The 19,005-nt window shown below is 39.9% G+C and overlaps 1 protein-coding gene across 1 annotated transcript in view; it reads right to left on the bottom strand.

Annotated features, from left to right (window-relative positions):
* Window positions 1-19,005, bottom strand: part of gria1a (glutamate receptor, ionotropic, AMPA 1a) — a 74,174-nt gene that overhangs the window by 36,346 nt on the left and 18,823 nt on the right. Inside the window, exons 3-9 of the mRNA XM_030738785.1 lie at window positions 17,555-17,794; window positions 12,471-12,655; window positions 8,381-8,434; window positions 3,778-3,936; window positions 3,097-3,264; window positions 2,045-2,149; window positions 1,210-1,320 (exon numbers count right to left, since the gene is read on the bottom strand). Of these exons, the coding sequence (XP_030594645.1) occupies window positions 1,210-1,320; window positions 2,045-2,149; window positions 3,097-3,264; window positions 3,778-3,936; window positions 8,381-8,434; window positions 12,471-12,655; window positions 17,555-17,794 (1,022 nt within the window). The remainder of the gene's footprint in view (window positions 1-1,209; window positions 1,321-2,044; window positions 2,150-3,096; window positions 3,265-3,777; window positions 3,937-8,380; window positions 8,435-12,470; window positions 12,656-17,554; window positions 17,795-19,005) is intronic.

The following is a 19,005-nucleotide window of genomic DNA, read 5'->3' as shown; positions in this document are numbered from 1 at the left end:
GTACAAAAATCTATGTAAGTCATCAAACTCCTTTTCTCGTAGCTGAACGGATTGCATTAGGGTTCACTTTGGGCTTTATTTAAATTAAACTGACTACTTCAGCCATTTTGCACCAGTTTGTTTAAACATAATTATATCTGCTAAGTGGCAGAGATAGTTGGCCTCTGAAATTTCCTTTATCTTAATTACAACTTGGAGGCTGACTGGAAGAGCTTTTCTCCTCTCGTTGGCAATGATGTCTCTATATACAGCCGATTCTACATGAAATCTGAAAGCTTGCCTCTAATAAAAACTGGTGTGTGCCAATAATTTTTTTATAGTCAACATTGTGTCTTGCATTCATCACCTCCACCAACCTGGTGAACACTGAATACCTCTTAAGTGAAGCACATAGTAGAAATCCTTTATTCCAAAAATTCCTCACAGCAGAGATGATTTGGACACAGTCATGTGAAAAAGAAAGTTTTTACAGCACTCTGTGCAGTCCTGTGAAAAACTAAACACCCCGTGATTCAGTAGCTTGTAGAACCACCTTTAGCACCAATCATATGAAGTAACTGTTTTGTGTATGACTTTATCAGTCTCTCGCATTATTGTGGAGGAATTTTGACGAGCATTTGTTAATGCACAGCTCTCTTAAGGTCCCACCACAGCATTTCAGTCCGGTTGATGTCTGGACTTTGACTGGGCCATTGCTATGCCTTGATTCTTGTCCTTTTCGCTCATTCTGTTGTAGATATGCTGCTGTGCTTGGGATCACTGTCCTGTTGAATGAGCCAATTGCATTTCATCATAAGTTCTAGTCTGTCCTTTTTTATTTTCATGTATCTTGATGTGACCTCTGAGATTATGTTGACCTTTAGTGAGCTTTTAAGTGCAATAAATGTGTACTATACTGGAGACTGCTGTTAGATTCTGCACCTCAAATGTACATGGACCAGTAAAGTTATACTGATTCTAATTCTGATTCTGAGCAGGCTTCAGTCAGACAGAGAGCAGTTAGAGAATGTAGCTGGGAAGAGAAACAAGGGAGCAAAAGATATAATCACGGACGCCTGCCGAATTATTTCAGGGGAGTGAACTTTAAGGAGCTCTACCATAATAGAAAATATGCTACCATTACTTTGTCTGTTTCACTCTCACATCACACCAGTCCTCTCTTAAAAAAAAAAAACCCATTAACCTCTGTTTTTGTCCCCTCAGACTTACCAAGATAGTGGTGACTATGTAAGTTCTGTTTAGCAGTGTGTACACACTCTCGTTACCACTTCTCAAGCTGGCTGTGGTCACGTACTTCTCATCTTCATTCCAGTACCCGACCTAAGGCAAGGAGAATGTGTCACAAAGTAGGGCCTGTGTTTAATTAACTGCCTAAAGTTACAGTCTGACTATATGAGAGAAAAATAACTTTTACTCCTACTCCTACTCAAAGACTCAAGCTTAAAGGCAGTTTATCATATTTCTACTTATATTTACGCACAGTCCAATGACCTATCAAGTTGATTAAGTAGCTCCTTACTGTGCATGACTGACCCCCCCCCCAAAAAACAAAACAAAAACAAAAACAAAACAAAACAAAAAAAAACACGTATGTAGGGTGTTCAAAATATAATTGTAATGATGAGTCAGTTTAGTGAGTTGCATTTGCAAGACTAAAACACATGCAGAGGTAAGGTACATTCATGCCTCTAATTGAACTTACATCCTTAAAATATATGCAGAAATAATCATGTCCTCATTTGGGAGCTGCTCAGTGAGGTGTGAGAGTAAAAAGTTACTCTCACACCTCACTGAAGGTAGAAGTAGATTGCTTGTTAAATGTGTCTGAATGTCGTTTTCTTTTTTTCAATTCCAAACTGGCTCTTCAGAGCATTCAAAAGCCTAACTCTTATTCCATACCTTCTTTTAGACTTATTTGATACTCTACAAGGTCATAAAATAAGCAACAGGGTTATTCAAATACTAAATAAGATTACATCCACAGTTTTTAAAAAGGGGACCCTTGAGCAAGAATAAATATCTTTGACTGGCGCCTCAGGCTTACCTTCTTGGGTCCCGAGGGGGCCAGTTCCATGACACTAACAGTGTAGTTGGTTCTGCGGCCTTTCTCATTAAACTGAATGTGACCAGTCAATCCATCTATACGGACCTGTAATGCAGTCAAAGATATTGAATAAGCAATTCAGATGCTCCCTCTCGGCTGGTGGGTAAATAATGGCTGCCATGTAGCATGATATTCAAGCAGTTTTTTTTTTTTTTTTAGCACATTTCTGTGCTAGGAGCAAGCATTTGCATATAATGCTAACATGATATGCATTTTAAGCACTGCGTGCATGTTTTGTATCATTTTCATTTGTAAATGTCCTTGCATCCCTATGGACATAAATGACAGGCGGTGTGCATGTATGTGCAGAGTGCACTGTGTTTGCCTTGGCTGTGTGATGGAATTAATTGAGCGAACACGAACGGCTTCAATCTCCAGTCTATCTGCAGGCAGATGGCGAGACTGATTCGGAACAGGCCTCTGCACGGCCGCTCTGCAGACAGATCCTTGGGCAGCACACTCACACGCACTTGTACAGACACAAAGCTGTTTTTATATTTCCACTCTGCATGAATGGTGTTTCAGAGTGAATACACACATGCCTGAATTTTAGTTTTTTGTAGAATTTTCGTAGCTGGCATCTGCATTCTAAACATAATCCAAATAACTGTCCGCATTCCTTCATACACATACAGGCGTGTGCTTGTGTGTCTCCGTGGCATTAAGAAGTCTCACAGCCAGTCCAGCATTTTCATCGCCAAATATTACATTTCTAAACTCAATTGCTGATGTCATATTTCATGACGATCACAGTCGAGCGTTATTGCCTGCAGGTTGTGTTTACTAGCTATGATGTCACATTTGATACCAGAGAGCTCTCCAACGACTTAATGTGAACTTTACACAACAGAATGAGACCTAATTTGTTCAGCCAGCCCAAACTCAGGAGCTGTTAGCCAATGTGCCACTCAAGAAATTGTGTGAGGGTGCACGCGGGTCTGTGTATGTACACGTGCATGTGCATTAGCATGTTTCTCTCCACGTGTGCTGACCTGCTGCAGGGCTCTTTGGATGTCTATGCCCTGTCCCCAGGGAGCTGGTGGGTTGGCAAGACACTCTCCGGCGTTGCCCCTGCGAGATATGTCTATCCTCTGTCTCCTTAAATTCTGGAAGGCTGTTGACATGACTTTCACCCCATCATATGTTAGAGCACCTGTGTACTGCAGAGAGCAGGTAATTAACAGTAGCAACATTAAAGACAGCCAAGGCAACAATGGAGGAAATTTTCTTTCGTCTATCATAAAAACTAGAAATGCTTTGCTTAAACATTAGAATTAATATCTATAACTTAAACTTTAGGTTACTTTCTTGTTCCTGCAAATACAAAAAAATCCTGGATATAGAATCACTCTCAGCTTTCTAAAGATCAATAATCATTTAAATGCACAAATCTCAAATCCAGAACACATACTCAGATAAGATTTAGAGTTATCCATCACATTTAGTCAAAACCCTTTTATAGCTTTTATCAGTATTCTGCTGATGGCCACAAACAAAGTGACAGGGGAAATAACCTTCTAGGCAGCCCCGGCCTTACACTGAACATAAGTTATCAGTTAAAGTTTCTTATACCCCCAAGCTATTTCACAGCTGCCTAATGTACACTTAGACACGTATAGAAGAAGAAGAAGAAGAAGAAGAAGAAAGCAACTCAGAAATTAAAGGGGTAGTACTTTGAGTCCAGTCTTGGGCACTTTGGAGTCCTTAATGTCAAACTCCATCCACTGCTGGACCACGCGGCTCACACTCGGCTCTGAGTTGTTGACGAGTTGGAAGCCGGTTATGTTTGCCCCGCCTTTCCTTAGGTCTGTCAGATCAATGTCCAGAAAACCCTGGAAATGAGAGAGAAACAGATTATACAAACAGAAAGGACATATTACTTGATTGTGAAATCGAGACTGATCTGTTCTTCTAGAGCAGTGGATTGCAACTGCAGATTCTGGACGTTCCCTTAGGGATAATTACACCAGTGAGTCAACAGGGTCTATGTTGGCTGATTGGTATTCAGCTGAAATATATAAATAATTCTGCTGTACCAAATACACTAACTGCAAAAGGATGATTTACCTCTAAAATGAGTTTCACCTGACCAGGGTGTACAATGCCTCTTACCTCATGACAGGTGAGTTGTATAAGTGGTTTAGCTTATAAGCAGATGGATGGATGGACGTGCATTAAAGGGTTGCAAGTACGTGAGCTTTTTGTAAGATCATTATCTGAAAAGGTTGGGAACCAGCGACACCTAACATTAGTGGGTAATTTTGCCAAGTTTATCACATTTTAAGTACTGTTTTAACTGTACCATCAAAAGTCCAAGAGTTAATTGCTTAATAAAGAAAAAAAAACCCTTTCATTTTTACATAGAGTGATCATCTCATTGAGCAGACTTCATTTGGCTCTTTCCTGAGGGACAGAAGTAGTGAGAAAGGAAATAGAAAGCCTCATTTTGTGGCAGGAGCAGTCTGGCACTAATCTGTGATAGACTGAGTCTTCATAGGCTACTGTTAACAACAGCAGGATCAAAACCTTATAGGCTACTGTGAACAATGCAAGGCAAGCCTCAGGCAAAGCAGAATGGAGGGAGAAGCGATTTACTGTAATGGTATTTCCTACTTGTATTTTTTTTCCCCTGACTATTATGTGGAGAAGGCTGTTTTTCAGAGGGGGAGAAAGTAGAAAAGACAGTTTCAGTCTCTCAGCAGGCTGCCTGTCAGCGTGGGGAGAGGAGGAGGTAGACAAGAGGGACTGGGTGGGAGTAGAGACAGAGCAGGAGAGAAGATTTGTCTGTGATTTGTCTGAGGTTTAAAAGCAAAGTTTTGACTGATGAGAAGAAAAGGTGCCTCTCTGGATTGTCGCCAGCGTTCTATCCTTTTTCTTTCTTCTCTGCTCTGCTGTTGTTTTTTTCTCGTGCCATTTGAAGCGTTGGCTCCCTTTTTGTCACATCTGCTTCAAATTCACAGTTGTTTACTGTGTTTTGATTTTCATACAGTCAAAAGAATTGAAGAGAAACAAAGCGGGCTTGCTGTTCACTAGCCTAAAGTTCTCTAAAATAGTTTTTTTGTGCCCTTTATTTTATTATATATATATATATATACAAGCAAAGAAGAGGGCCAGCGTTCAGTCTGCCCTAAAAACCCCATTTCCGTATAATGTACCTGTGTGTGTGCTGCCAGGTGTCCATATTTCTCAGCTCAACAGACAGACTTATGTCTTTTTTTCTGCTCCATGAATGAGCTAATGCTGTGCAGTCAGCTGAAGAGGTTACTATAGAAACTAGCCTTTGCTAATACAGGCCGTGGAGGGGGGGTGTTCCCGACACAATCGTAACCACAATTTAAGTACTTACTGAAATGCAGTCTGTGCTCTGCTCAGACTCAACACACGCAAGCGCAGATGAGCACTGAAGTAAATAAATTAGCTAAAAGGTTCGAGGACATGCGAAGACTTTTTCGTTCTTTTGTTTGGTCATACATTTTAATGGGTCCATTTTAAATGACTGTGGTCACTTTGCATATCACCTGTTATTACTGTCTAAGCTTTATTATTTAAAATGAAATCTGGCAAACCGGTCAGACGGGAGAGATTGAGTCAATCTAGAATGCCAGCAGTGAGAAACTGTTTAAGCCAGCAGCTGCATATTAATGCTGTTATTACCACAGCTTCTGTTGATGCCGGTTTTCTTCCCATTTGGTCGCATTTAGCGAGTGTTGTTGGGGTCTACATAACATGTGTGCAGACAAAAGGCAACAGACAAAAAGAGTTAATGGATATATGCTTGCTGTACACTGGATGCCTGACCTTTTTCTGTTGCTGTTAGTCTGCACAGGTTTCTGTCCCTGACTGCCACAGGTCTTCCACTGCTGCTGTGATTTCGATAGTTTTGACAGTGAAAGGACACACACTATATTGCTAAGAGTATTTGCTCGTCTGCCTTCACACACACATATGAACTTGAGTGTCATTCCATTCTTAATCCATATGGTTTAATATGATGTCAACCCACCCTTTGCAGCTATAACAGTGTCAAGTCTTCAGGGAAGGTTTAGGAATGTGTTTACAGGAATTTCTGACCATTCTTCCAGAAGTGCATTTGTGAGGTCAGAGACTGCTGTTGGACAAGAAGGTGTTGTTTGCAGTATCCACTCTAATTCATCCCAAAGTGGTTCTATTGGGTAGAGGTCAGAACTCTGTGCAGGCCAGCCAAGTTCTTCCACATCAAACTTGCTCATTCATGTCTTTATTGCTTTGTGCACTGGTGTGCAGTCATGTTGGAACAGGAAGGGGCCATCCCCAAACTGTTCCCACAAAATTGGGAACATTTTGTCCTAAGAGTTCCTTTCACTGGAGCCCAACTCCTGAAAAACAACCCCACACCATAATCCCCTCTCCACCAAAATTTACACTTGACAATGCAGTCAGACAAGTACCGTTCTCCTGGCAACCACCAAACCCAGACTCATCCATTGGATTGTCAGTCGGAGAAGCGTGATTCGTTATGCCAGAGAACACGTTTCCACTGCTCTGGAGTTCAGTGGCAGTGTGCTTTGCACCACTGCATTTGAATGTTGCATTGCCTTTGGTGACGTAAAATTTCGATGCAGCTGCTCGGCCATATAAACCCATTCCATGAAGCTCTCTACGCACTGTTCTTGAACTAATCTGAAGGCTGCAGTCTGTAATAACGACTGCTGGAAATTAGCAAACCTCTGCAGACTATGTGCCTCAGCATTTTACGTGGCCTACCACTTCCTGGCCGAGTTGCTGTTGTTCCCAATCACTTCCACTTTGTTATAATCCCACTAACAGCTGACTGTGGAATATTTAGTATGGAGGAAATTTCACGACTGGACTTGTTGCACTTGTGGCATCCTATCACAGTACCATGCTGGAATTCACTGAGCTCCTAAGAGCGACCCATTCTTTCACAAATGTTTGTAGAAACAGCCTGCATGCCTAGGTGCTTGGTTTATACACCTGTGGCCATGGAAGTGATTGGAACACCTGGATTCAGTGATTTGGATGGATGAGTCAATACTTTTGGCAATATAGTGTATGACCTAGTGAGCCTGTCCTCCTTTAAAAAGTGCCCTCATAGGTTATTTTTGCAGACATGTTTTATGACCAATACCTATGTTTTAAAATAAAATTGACCTTGAGTGGTTGTACACAAAAAGGCATGTAAATAACATGTTTGGATTTTCTTGGCATTTTCTTGGCATTTTCTTTTTTTCTTTTTTCAGCCTGTCATGTCTGGCATTTTTCACAATCGGAATGATGATCCGAATGCACTGATGTACCAAACATATTTGCTTTTACAAGAACAGCTCTATAAGTTTTCTATAGGCTATTCTTGTTAATGTTTGTATTTTTGTTTATTTATCTTTTTATTTAGTTATTTATGCCAAGTCTGACAGGCAACAAGGAAGGGGCAAGAACAAGATGTTCTCAGATTTCTGAAAAGTCTGTGGGGAATAAATGCCACTAGATGCCACTGGTAAAGCTTAAACATTAAATAAATAGTTTGGCTCTTGTATAACACTTTTCTACTGTAATTGTGCACTGAAAGTACTTTATACAACATTCCTCATTCATACACCCAATTTGGTATTTTGCCCAAGGATACTTTGGCATGCACACTGGAGCAGCCAGGGATTGAACCACCAACCTTCCAATTAGTAGGTGACCTACTCTCTCTCCCAAGCTGCAGCCAGATTACATGCTGACATGACACACGAAGCCACATGTAAGAGTGCTCATTTTGGAAATGCTCATATGGGTCATTTTGGAGCAAATGACTGATATTGTCATTTGGATTGGAACACATGCTGGACCAAGCTGAGCTACAGATGGAATAAGGGAAAACCAGATAATTCCTTTAGGTACACACGCCAATTAAATTGGCAATAGACTACTGAAAGTTTGGAATCCAGTAAAAAGATAAAAATTTATAGCAATACAAATCCAATCAAGGTATGGATGCATTACTGCGCAAAAGTGTTGAGCCACCACTCATTTCTTGATATTTCTTTTGGAAAATGGGAAACAGGTATAGTGACTTACTGAAAAGAAAAACAATCCTGTGGAAATGGCCAGGTACAAGGACTGGACTGAAAATAAGTGAAAAAGCAGCCAATGTCCAAAGAAAACTTTAAAAAGAAAATTACAAAAAATCTGACTCCTTGGAAGCAAAATTCAAAGAAACAAGGGGAGGCTCATTGGTCACTGAAATAAAAAAAATGAAAATAGTCACTAAATTAATAGTCAGCGATCTCTTACCAGGTTAGCCAGAATGTAGTGGTAACTCTTTGCGTTCTTTCCTTGCTCAACAATCTGAAAGGCAAGAACAAAAAAGAGAGAGAAAATCAAATGTTTGCCACACACAGCCGCACAAGGTTGTTTTGGATATGTTTATGTGTGAGAAAGTGAGGGGAGAGTTATGACACTCTCTCAGCAGCACACCAGAGACAGGACAGTGTAAAGTATTTGATCTTGTACAGGACAGGCAGAAAGTAGGTTAACAGGAAATCAGAGCAAAGGGACTGGACTTTGAACATGTTGGCTTTGAGAAAATGTCAGTTCTGGAGTCAGAGAATATCCTTTCCTCCCCTTCCCTTCAGTAATGGTATTGCTGTGGCAGAAGTGTTTCTTACAGAATTGCTGATTTTATGCAGATATTTACCCCAAGAAGAAACAAGTTCAACTTGTAGTACTGAGAAATATACACATTTTAAGACATGAAACAGAGTTTTCCTAATCCTGCTTGTCTCTCTTTGCTTTAATACTGTTCTTTTGTGAGCTCTGGTTTGATCTTTGCTCTAAAATTTAAATATTTTACAGAATTGTACTTCCCTGGAACTCCATCAAGGTCTGACAATACCATGAAATAATGCAGGCTGTTAGTGATGAACTGTGCCAGCCCTTCTCCCACGCTTACACTCTACACCTCGGTCCTGCCTGTACTGTCATAATTCTTTCACTGCAGGCGTCACAGGTTGGCCAATCACAGAGGGTCAGGACACTTAAAGAGATGTGTACTGCAATTGTAGAGATGGTTTATTTATAAATGAAGCTGGTAAATTGAGCATCACTTTTACTTAAATTCAAAAGTAGATTAAGTATATGATTTAAAAGAAAAAAAAATTATCACGCTTAGCTGGCGTATCATGAAAACAGTCGCATAAAATAAGGTCAAGTGAGCAGCATTAATTTAAAGCTTAATAACAGCCTTAAACCGGTGGATAAGAAATTTGTTTCATGCTCTCCATTCAGGCACTGTGGCTTAACATATTTTTCATTCCTCTTTCTCTTTGTGAGCATTTTGCTTTGTGCACACAGTGCAAAGTGCACTCATTTCCTCGCGTGCTGTTTGCGTGCGTGTCTAATGATGCCGTAGGTCATGACAGAAGGTGGCATTTGTTATTAATGATGACCCCAACGCGAGGGGAGTCCTGTGGGCCAAGCCTCAGGCAAGGAAAAACAAGAAGGAGGGAGGAGAGACACCAATACACCGTGCACCAGGGGAAAAACACTCAGGCACACTGGACTGTCAAATGGAAAAGTTTTGGCTTTGAGTAGCTTTTTTTAATTATACATGCAGATTTTAAGAGTCATTCAGAGTTCAGCCCAAAAAGAGCAGGCCACAGGCTTGTCTATGAAACTGCATCTACACCCAGCTTATATGATATACTGTCAGTGGCTGTATTGTAGGACAATATCAGTACAGTATGAGATGTATTAGATGAGATCAGGTGTGAGTGTAAAGGGCAAACCAAGCAGAGGTGTTGTGTATATATGTGTTTCTCCCTGGATGGGTGCACAGTCATGGCAGCGTGGAGGCAGGGAGCAGATGTCGGTGATTGATGGTGGCTGTCTGAATGGAGAACTTCTCAGGCTCAGCTTCTGTAAACTGGTGAGAACTGATGCAATAACCTTAACTGTAGAGACCGGGCCATCAATAACATTCACACAGAGCAGTGATAGCCTACAAATACAGATGGGGACGTGTGCACGCTTTTTTTTTTTTCTTCTGGAACAAACATAAAGAACTATTGCAGTTTGACTGAAAATCATAACTCATGTGGAATCAACAGAGCAAAACAAATTACACCTTGGTGCCTTGTTATTATGCCAGAATCTCTGCTTGTGAAAGGCAAAAAACCCCCCAACAAAACACACGCATACAAAAAAAAAGAACTTTTGAAAATAATGGTTCTTGATTTCAGACAGCGGATGACAAAGGACGGCTCATTTTGAGTCACTGAATTAGCTGATTGAAAGACAGCTGTCCTTAGCAGCTGGGTAATTAACCTCAAGTAATGTACATGGGTTGGCTGAAAAATACTTTTAAATGTTTCAAGCTTGTTTTAAACTGAGACCCCTGTGAAAAGCGTCCCTATGGTGAACCTAATTGCTTCATTCATGATGATATGAATGATAAAAGACTGTCTAAGGTATCTGCTGAATTAATGTTTCATGGAGAAGACTAAGAAATAGAAGGAGTGTCACTGTTTAGAATTAAAGTGCAGTTATTGTATTCTAAATTATTGGTTTAACGTTGCTACTGCTTCTTATTAACAACACTTAATCTGCCCTTACGACCCGTAACAGTTACACTGTCACCTGAGGCTGTCTCCAAAAGCAAGCTAATCCCCATAGATTCAAGTATTAAAATTCCAAAATTTACAGCACAAATGAACATATTTGTTGCCTGATGCAAAATGTTTTGGTCTCTTTAGCAAATTTCCCCAATTGGACCAATGTTACTGGTGGCTGTAGCTGTTCACTGTTTGTTAGGCTTCAATTCAGCTAATCAAAACACTGAGATATGCACAACTACTCAACTAGATGTTTAAACATTGCTGACTTTGCTAGTCTGTGTCAGAAATAATAGTCAGTTAAATGCATTATTTTTATTTTATTAATGTAGAATGCCTATATGTCAGCTTTGTCAGAATAATGGGAGAATAACTGGAACATTACCAAGCAACCAAAGCCAGGTGTAACCATATTTTGCATTGGGATTTGAATGCTAGCATGGAAGAAATCAAGGTTACGGTCGTTAGCACTGCTAAGGTTAGCCATACACAAGCTAATCTAACACTGTGTGTGTGTTTGCAACTTTATAAACAGCACAAAATGTCACACATTTAAGATTTGATCAACAGGGAGCATATAGCACCAGAAATATTTGTTGTAACTTCATACACTTAAAGTATGCTCTGTTTTAAATGTTTTCTCATGATTTTTTTTATCTTTTAGACGAGTCAACTTGTCAATTTATTTTCTCCTGTTAAACGATTAAAAATTGTGCTATTGGTGCCTTTGGGATACTAACATTAACAATGAAAGTATCTGACAAATAATATGGCAAATATTATATCTCTCTCTGTTAGTTATACTAAGAGCCTTTTCAAAATGTCTGTGCTCAAGTTGTAGAAAGCTTATCACTTAGAACTGATTAAAAGGTATCTCTGTCTGTGAAATGCACCCATACAGTCATCTGTGCACTTTGCTAACAAAAGCAAATAATGTAACACTCCAACTGCTCATCCAACTATCGTCACGTCTGGCTCCAAACAACCTAAATGGCAAAAAAAAAAAATGCCATTCCACAAGCTAGTGGGTGATGTCACAATGCCTTTATCCATTAACATATACTTATAAGCTCTTAAACATTCATTTTTCATATTTTTAATCTTTATTTTTTGCTAACATCGCTAACATCCCATCCCAGTTACTTTGATATCCTCCTTTACCCAAACTACTGTTAGCCATTAATTAGCCAGATATATGTTCCTCATATTTGCCTACTGTGTTTTTAATCTCACCTTTAAAAAGGTGGGAACAAACAGACCCCATGTTCATGATATAGTCTAGCGTTCAACACACCTGCTGTACCTAGTTACAGTTCCTAAGTTATGATTGGACAGTCTATGTTTGATGGAAGGGGTTGGCAAACAGTCAATTGTGATGATAGGATCCTTTTCTTTTCAACAATGCAGAGATGAGTAAGTGATGATCTTATCATGGGAGAACTACTGGCTCCAAATGCCATAGCTATGTTATTTATCTTTTACTGTCCTTGATGTTCCAGCAGACCAACAGCCAACTCCTACTTTCAATTTATGTCCCCTCCTTTCTCTCTGTGCCTCCCTCCTTTCTTTATCTGATTAAAATGAGCATTGCACTGTCCTGAAATGAAGAATTCCTTTGAACTTAAGCCATTTACTTAAGCTTGACATGTGTCTAAAAGGAAAATTATATGGTTTTACTGAGCTATGTGGATACATTGTAGTGCTAAAATTACATTATACATTGTGAAATATTTGCGTAATGCACTTCATAAAAACAGAGCGACTCTTTTTACCTTTTTCAGTATGCCAGTGAGCCTCTCAGTCTCACAGTCAATGATAATCTGGCCCTCCTTCCTCTTGTCCAAATCCTGGAACACTTTCAGGAAAGAGGCCTCAGTCATGGTCTCCACATTGACCGAGGTCACCAGCCAGTTCCTCTCCGCTGCTGTGTCAAGAACCTTCTGCAACACAGACAGGCCTGGAAGAGACGAAAATGAGAAAATGAGTTTTGGCAACTGTAGGAACTGATTAAAATGCACAAAGTGAGCTCTGGAGGTAACTGCGTGGGCATCTATAACAGAACTTCTGCAAAGTTGATGAATGAGTAGTTGGTATTCATCTACTGGGAGCAATTCAACAGTGTCTACATCTTATTAGACAGCATGAGATATAAATTACATGCAGGGTAATCTCATACTTTGTGTAGTTACATTATGAACTGCAAGATAAATTAAGACAACTTGAGAATCAAACAGAAGCTGTGCAGAAACCCAAACTGCTCCCGATAAGCTTATCCATCAGAATCTCCCCTGTAGCTCTGGTGATAAAGTGTAACAAATGGGATAGTCCATTAAGCACACTGACATTATACAGGTGCGCATTTACAACTCGCACACCGCCGGGCTAAATAATCACCATTTTCATGGTAACAAACAATCAGCCAGACGACCCACTCGCAGTAAGCTTTAAGTCCTCCAAGCCCCAATTACAGGTGGCTCAACTCAATTACACTGTCACCAATACCCTGCTGACTCACCCAAGCGTCACAGAGTAACAGGTAGAGCAGCCAAAAAGCTAAAGGCTCACGCTAAGACAGGATATAAAAGGTGATTATGGAACACATTGATCTTAGGCTCTGATTTACAGTCTGAGTCACTGTTGTACTTCTTTGCTGCTGGCAGTAGACCAATCAGATTCCTCTCAAGCTGGCAGCCGCAGTTGTTCCACAGAGTAAATAAAGTAATTTCACCCACGGCAGACTGGCAGCCATTACCCAAACGAATTATAGCAATCACAAAATTTTGAATTGCAAACTGATACATGATGTAGTTGTACTTGTGTCTATGTCACTTAGCTGGCAAACACTGTTAAAGCTCCTGTTTACCCACACACATCATGTGTTTTACATATATTCTATGCTTGTACATGCTCATAGGGACAAATTTGCACAAATACATTACTGGCTTTTCCACAACAGCAGCAACAACACAAACCCTGTCAAAAGAAGAATGAGAAATGCAGTCACAGCATCTGAAAGATGATTGCTTGGCCTTATTAGAATGCACACCAGCTGCTCTCCAGGCAATTCACGCTGCTTTTTTTGACAACAGGTCATTAAGAAATAAAAAGATGGATGGCGTTTCACCTCTATATATGACCACAATATAGCACATGTAAATAAATTAGACAACCAGAAAAATGCGAGGATGCTGAATGGAAGCGATATGGAGGGGTTGGTGTATATTACTTGAAAGGCACATGGAGATGGTGTCTCTTTTTCTTCATTTGTACCACTTGGTGCTGACACATTTAACAGCAAAAATGTCAGGAGATAGTCAGCTGTGGCTGTGAGTAAAGTCACGAGGCTGACTTTAAAGGAGTCAAGTTGTGGCAATGGTAAAGGTTTCAGCACCATGGACAGCACCATGCATTGCAACCAGTGCCCATATTTCTAAACATCCTGATAATCTCAGAGCCAGAGACTGGTTCAGGGAACATGGATGGTGAAGCTGGCAGATCTCATCATATAATTTACACTGGAAATAATTTAAATATGAATACACAAGTTAGTTAAATATATTTGAAGCTTTAACCTATGAAATATTTGAAAACACAGACCTACCAATTTAATATGCTGGCATCCTTTGTACTTAATTATTAACAGTGAAAATTATTCAGCTTTTACAAATTACACCTACCACTCTGGGAACTTCGCCATGTCTGCGAATGCTTTTGTAAGCCTAAGATGTGAAAAATAAAATGAACTAAATCCTAATATGAGACCGTGAAAGCGCTGTAATTGTTTGTGTGATCACTCGGCTGATGAAAGCTGTACTGGCCAAACTCATCACTGCTGCACTGCTGCATTTTTTTTCAGTTCAGCACTATTGCGTTGGCTTGAAGATGCGAGTGAATTTTAAATGAGATCGACCACAAACATTATCATAGCTCAGCATCTGGAGTTGACACACATACAAATGCACAAATTATTATTATTATTATTATGCAATGACTGCTAATATGGTGGTAAGTTTAAATACGTAATCACAGTAGCTCCTAAAGTCTTCTGTCACACCATTTCCATATTTACCTGTTTCCATCAGCCACTGTATTTGAAAAAAAAAAATACTCAAAGGCAAACATGCTTCTGCTGGCAACTTTTAAGGTGAAATTATTATTTTTTTTGGATAACTTGAGATTATGAGTCAATCAACACCTTAAATATGGATGGAACTGTTTGTCTTAATTACTAAATTTGATCCTCTAACACCTACAAAGATAAATTAAGTCTATAATGCAAAGTTCAAATAATTTATTTCCTCACCATGATGGAAAACATATAGCAGAGTTTTATTCTGGTGCATTCCCACTAAACACTAAAGCACTGAGCTAAGCACTAAGTACTAAACATTGTTTTCTGGCAGTTTCTCCTGTACTTAAAAGCCTTCTTCACAGTTCTAAATGTTTTTTTTTCTTCTTAGGAACTATTTTAATTGCTGGGATGCTGCGTGAATAACATTTATCTTCTATCTAAAATCCTGACAAATTTTCTTCAGCAGCTACTTTTAGCACGAGGAAGCTTTGTGAATGTGGCCCCAGTAGTTCACTTATTTTCATCTTTTCATTCTTTTATTATTTATTAAATTATTTTATTTCTTCTAAAAGCCTTATGTGTTCATTTGGTTCTTAATCTGGTTTTATATTATATTATGTTATAGCACTTTAGAATAGAGCTGGGCAGCAGTAAAGGTGTGCTAAAATTAACATTTGAATCTCATGAATGGTAAGCACTGAGAATGTTCTTTTCTGTAATGCTGTAATGCACCCGGGAGCCACATTGCAGTCAGTGAGGCTGAAGTATTAACAATACTTATCTCTTCATAATTACATGTTTTCTATATTCCTCCTGTTTTCATTATAGATGTATTGAATTTTCGCTTGCTTTGCATCAAATATTCTCTCACATTTTTTTAAATTTGCAAGATGTACCTCCATAAGTCAGAGTCAGTCTGACAGAAGAACTCACAAAAATGTTCCTTCAAAGGCATCCTGCGAGTGAATGATATCATAATGGAATCTGGCTGTCATAAGCACCCTTTTGGCCAGAGGCAGAACATGGGAGACCTGGGCACCAGACATCAACAAGAGAAAATAACACTTTAGGAAACCATTTTCTGAATATTGTTTATGATAGGTTTAATGGGCTATCAAATTTGTTTTCCCATTCTTGGCTTCTGAAAATAAAAACGAGAGGCGTATTTATGAGGGGATGCTGTAAGAGAGCAAGATGGATGGTTATAGAAAAAAAAGGGGGAAATACTAAAGCCTCTGAGACGGCAGGAATGTGATAAAGCATGTGATATATTTGTATGTCCTTGATTGTTTTGGATAATGCATTAACCACTGGAAAATGCTAATATAAATGTCCATTTAATATAAACATATTCGGCTCAAAATGAGAGAACTTTTGGTCTTTTGTAGCAGGAAATGGTAGGTCGACACTGTAACAAACTGGTGTAAAAATACAGGTACTACTGGGCTGTAATGGAATGTACAGTGAGCTACTGTACAGTTTTATGGTAAAATATAGTATTTTTTAAATTTTTAACGTAGTATTTTTGGAATGATAACTTCCGTTATGCTGGGCTTAGACTTTGATTGCTGTGAAGGTATGATGTGGTTTTCAGTATTTTGTATTTGTGACTAAGAACTGATTAATCAAACTAAATATGATTTCTTTTAAAGGCTTAAAATAACCATGTAGGACGGGTGACTGCAGTGTAGTATCTAAGCAACAGAGACTACTGATATGGATTCCACTGGCTCCATCCCACTACTCACAGGGGTGACCCTCTCAAACACACACACACACACACACACACACACACACACACACACACACACACACACACACACACACACACACACACACACACACACACACACACACACAGTTTGTGTTAGTTAATAAAGGGATCACAGAAGATAAAATATTTTTTGAAGGGCACGTTTGGCCGCTATGGTCATCATGCATTGATAGGCAAAGACTACTGTGAAATCTCTGCTGTCACTGCTTGATTGTGTGCTTTGCAGAATGACATACTGGCATCTGTCTTTTAAAGCTGGCTTAAATCTTCTATTTGTCACACATAAGTCAAACACATAAGCAGATACAAGTTCCAATAAGCTGTCGTCCAGCTTAAATGTATTGAAGTCTGCCTGCTTTTGGGCATACACACAAAATACACAAATCATGGTCATGCTCCAAAACCCACAACACCTGGGACAGATGGCCTGGCATTATGGGAAAGCTATAGCTGTTTGGCTCTAGGGGAGATGGAGAGGAAGAACCAGGAGGCTGACAGGTGTGCTGCATTATTTTTGTCTGCCTATGCAGGAGTGTCATTAAAATGTTCATTTTAAACGCCGCAGCACTTTTTTTTTTCTTTCATAGTATGGACAAAGGAACTGCAGCAACCCTGGTCTCTGTTGAAGACTGCTCAATAAAAAGCTTAATCTTTTTTTCCATTGTGCGATTTATCTGATAGTCAGTGCAGGTCAATATTTCTTTTCTGTGTTCCCTGTGTGTAAAAAAAGAAAAAAAGAGTGATCTAAAAGAAACGTTCTGATGACTGCTCGTTTTGCACAATGACTAAAATTGACCCTACTGCTGTCGCCATGGCAATATAAAGATGACAAATGGTGGCTGGTTTAACAACTGGTACTGGCTATCTTCATCTGCATGCACTGCAGTGGAAATGCAAGCAGTGGAAATTCCACATTCAAATGTTGACATTCGTTGCTTTTGTAATGATGGAGGCAAGCCTAAACATTAAGCATGATGCAAAGTAAAACAGAGAGAGAACAACGTTCCTACCTGAGTCAGAACTGTACATGTAGACAAACTTGGTCCAGCCATAGTGCTCAATAACTCCCACCAGTGCATCCTGGAGCTCAGGCCTCAGCTGGATCACAAATTGGTTGGCTGTCTCGATGGGGAAGGATGGAGTCACAAAGCAGACGTGCAGAGCTCCACAAAAGGACATGAGCATGTTGACGGTCTTCCTGTCATACAGGCCAATAATGGCATATACACCTTTGGAGAACTGGGAGCAAACTGTGAGGAACAAAACAGACAAAACAAGGAGAGGAGATGTAAAGGGTGTTCGCCTTAAAGCTTTTTAAGATTTTTACAAGCGAATGTTTGCATTGAATATGACGGTCCAGGCAGTATTTGATGAGACAGTGTTCCATGGTGCAACATTCTTTCATCTGCTTATCACTTTAAACTACAACCTTTTTTATTTATTTATTTTTTTTACATACATACATATACGGCACACCTTTTACAACCAGTTTGCACAAATTAAAAAAAAACAAACAAATATCACTCAAATTATGGTTACATCATTGTCTGTTGCCATTACATGGCATCTAAATTCTGTGTAAATTTGTAATGATTGTTCCTTAATTGTTATCCTACCTACAACCATCAGTAGGAGAAGAATGATGCAGTCCAATAAGCAATAAGGAAGAAGAATAGGTATCTATGACTGGCTGAGCTCCGTGAAGTCTTTACGGCCTGAGCCATTAACTAGTAGTCAATAGCATGTTTATGCAGCGCTCATCTGTTGGTCCAGCTGTATAGCATTAGTCTGTGTGCTTTGCCTTCAGTGAAAGGTTGAGGTGGTGAAGGCAGATTAGGAGTAGAGAGGTTAATCAATGCATCCCCAGGGTTCCACTGACATTTTACTAACAGCAGGAAGCGGTTTCCAGCTCTCATTTGCTTTTCCTCCCTCAGTCCCTCCATTTTTCTCTCTCATTGTCTGTCTGTCACTCCGATTTCATTCACACCTCCTAAATTCTTAAAATAGCTCATTTATGTTCATGATCTTCTCTTGGTACTGTATATCCTCTCAGCAGGGCATGGTATCTTTGCACTTGCAGGTCTGGCCTGGGCTATTTTCTGCTATGGCGATGGGTGGGCTTTACTTATCTCAGTATTTACCAAACAGATTGAAGACGGTGCCTGTACCCGCACGGGGGCCAGCTTGCGGCTAGGAGCTGAGGGAAAGACAGGGAGAGGATGGCCCATACCCAAAACGCCTAACCTGTCACAGACCTGCACCCTCCGGGCAGGCACGTGTGTGTGACGGAGATAGAGGGAGAGTGAGAAACCGAGAGTGGAAGAGAAATCAGGGATATCACGTAAAAATACACGCGCGTACACGCATGACCACGCACACACATATGCAGCCTCTAGTGCTCCAAAGCCTGGTGACTCACCCTACTTAAAGCAAGCCCTGAAATAGACATTTTGCGCCTCGC

The sequence above is a fragment of the Archocentrus centrarchus genome, chromosome 10 (genome assembly GCF_007364275.1).
Source record: "Archocentrus centrarchus isolate MPI-CPG fArcCen1 chromosome 10, fArcCen1, whole genome shotgun sequence".
Classification (NCBI taxonomy): Eukaryota; Metazoa; Chordata; class Actinopteri; order Cichliformes; family Cichlidae; genus Archocentrus; species Archocentrus centrarchus.
This window is presented reverse-complemented; position numbering and strand designations above follow the sequence as displayed.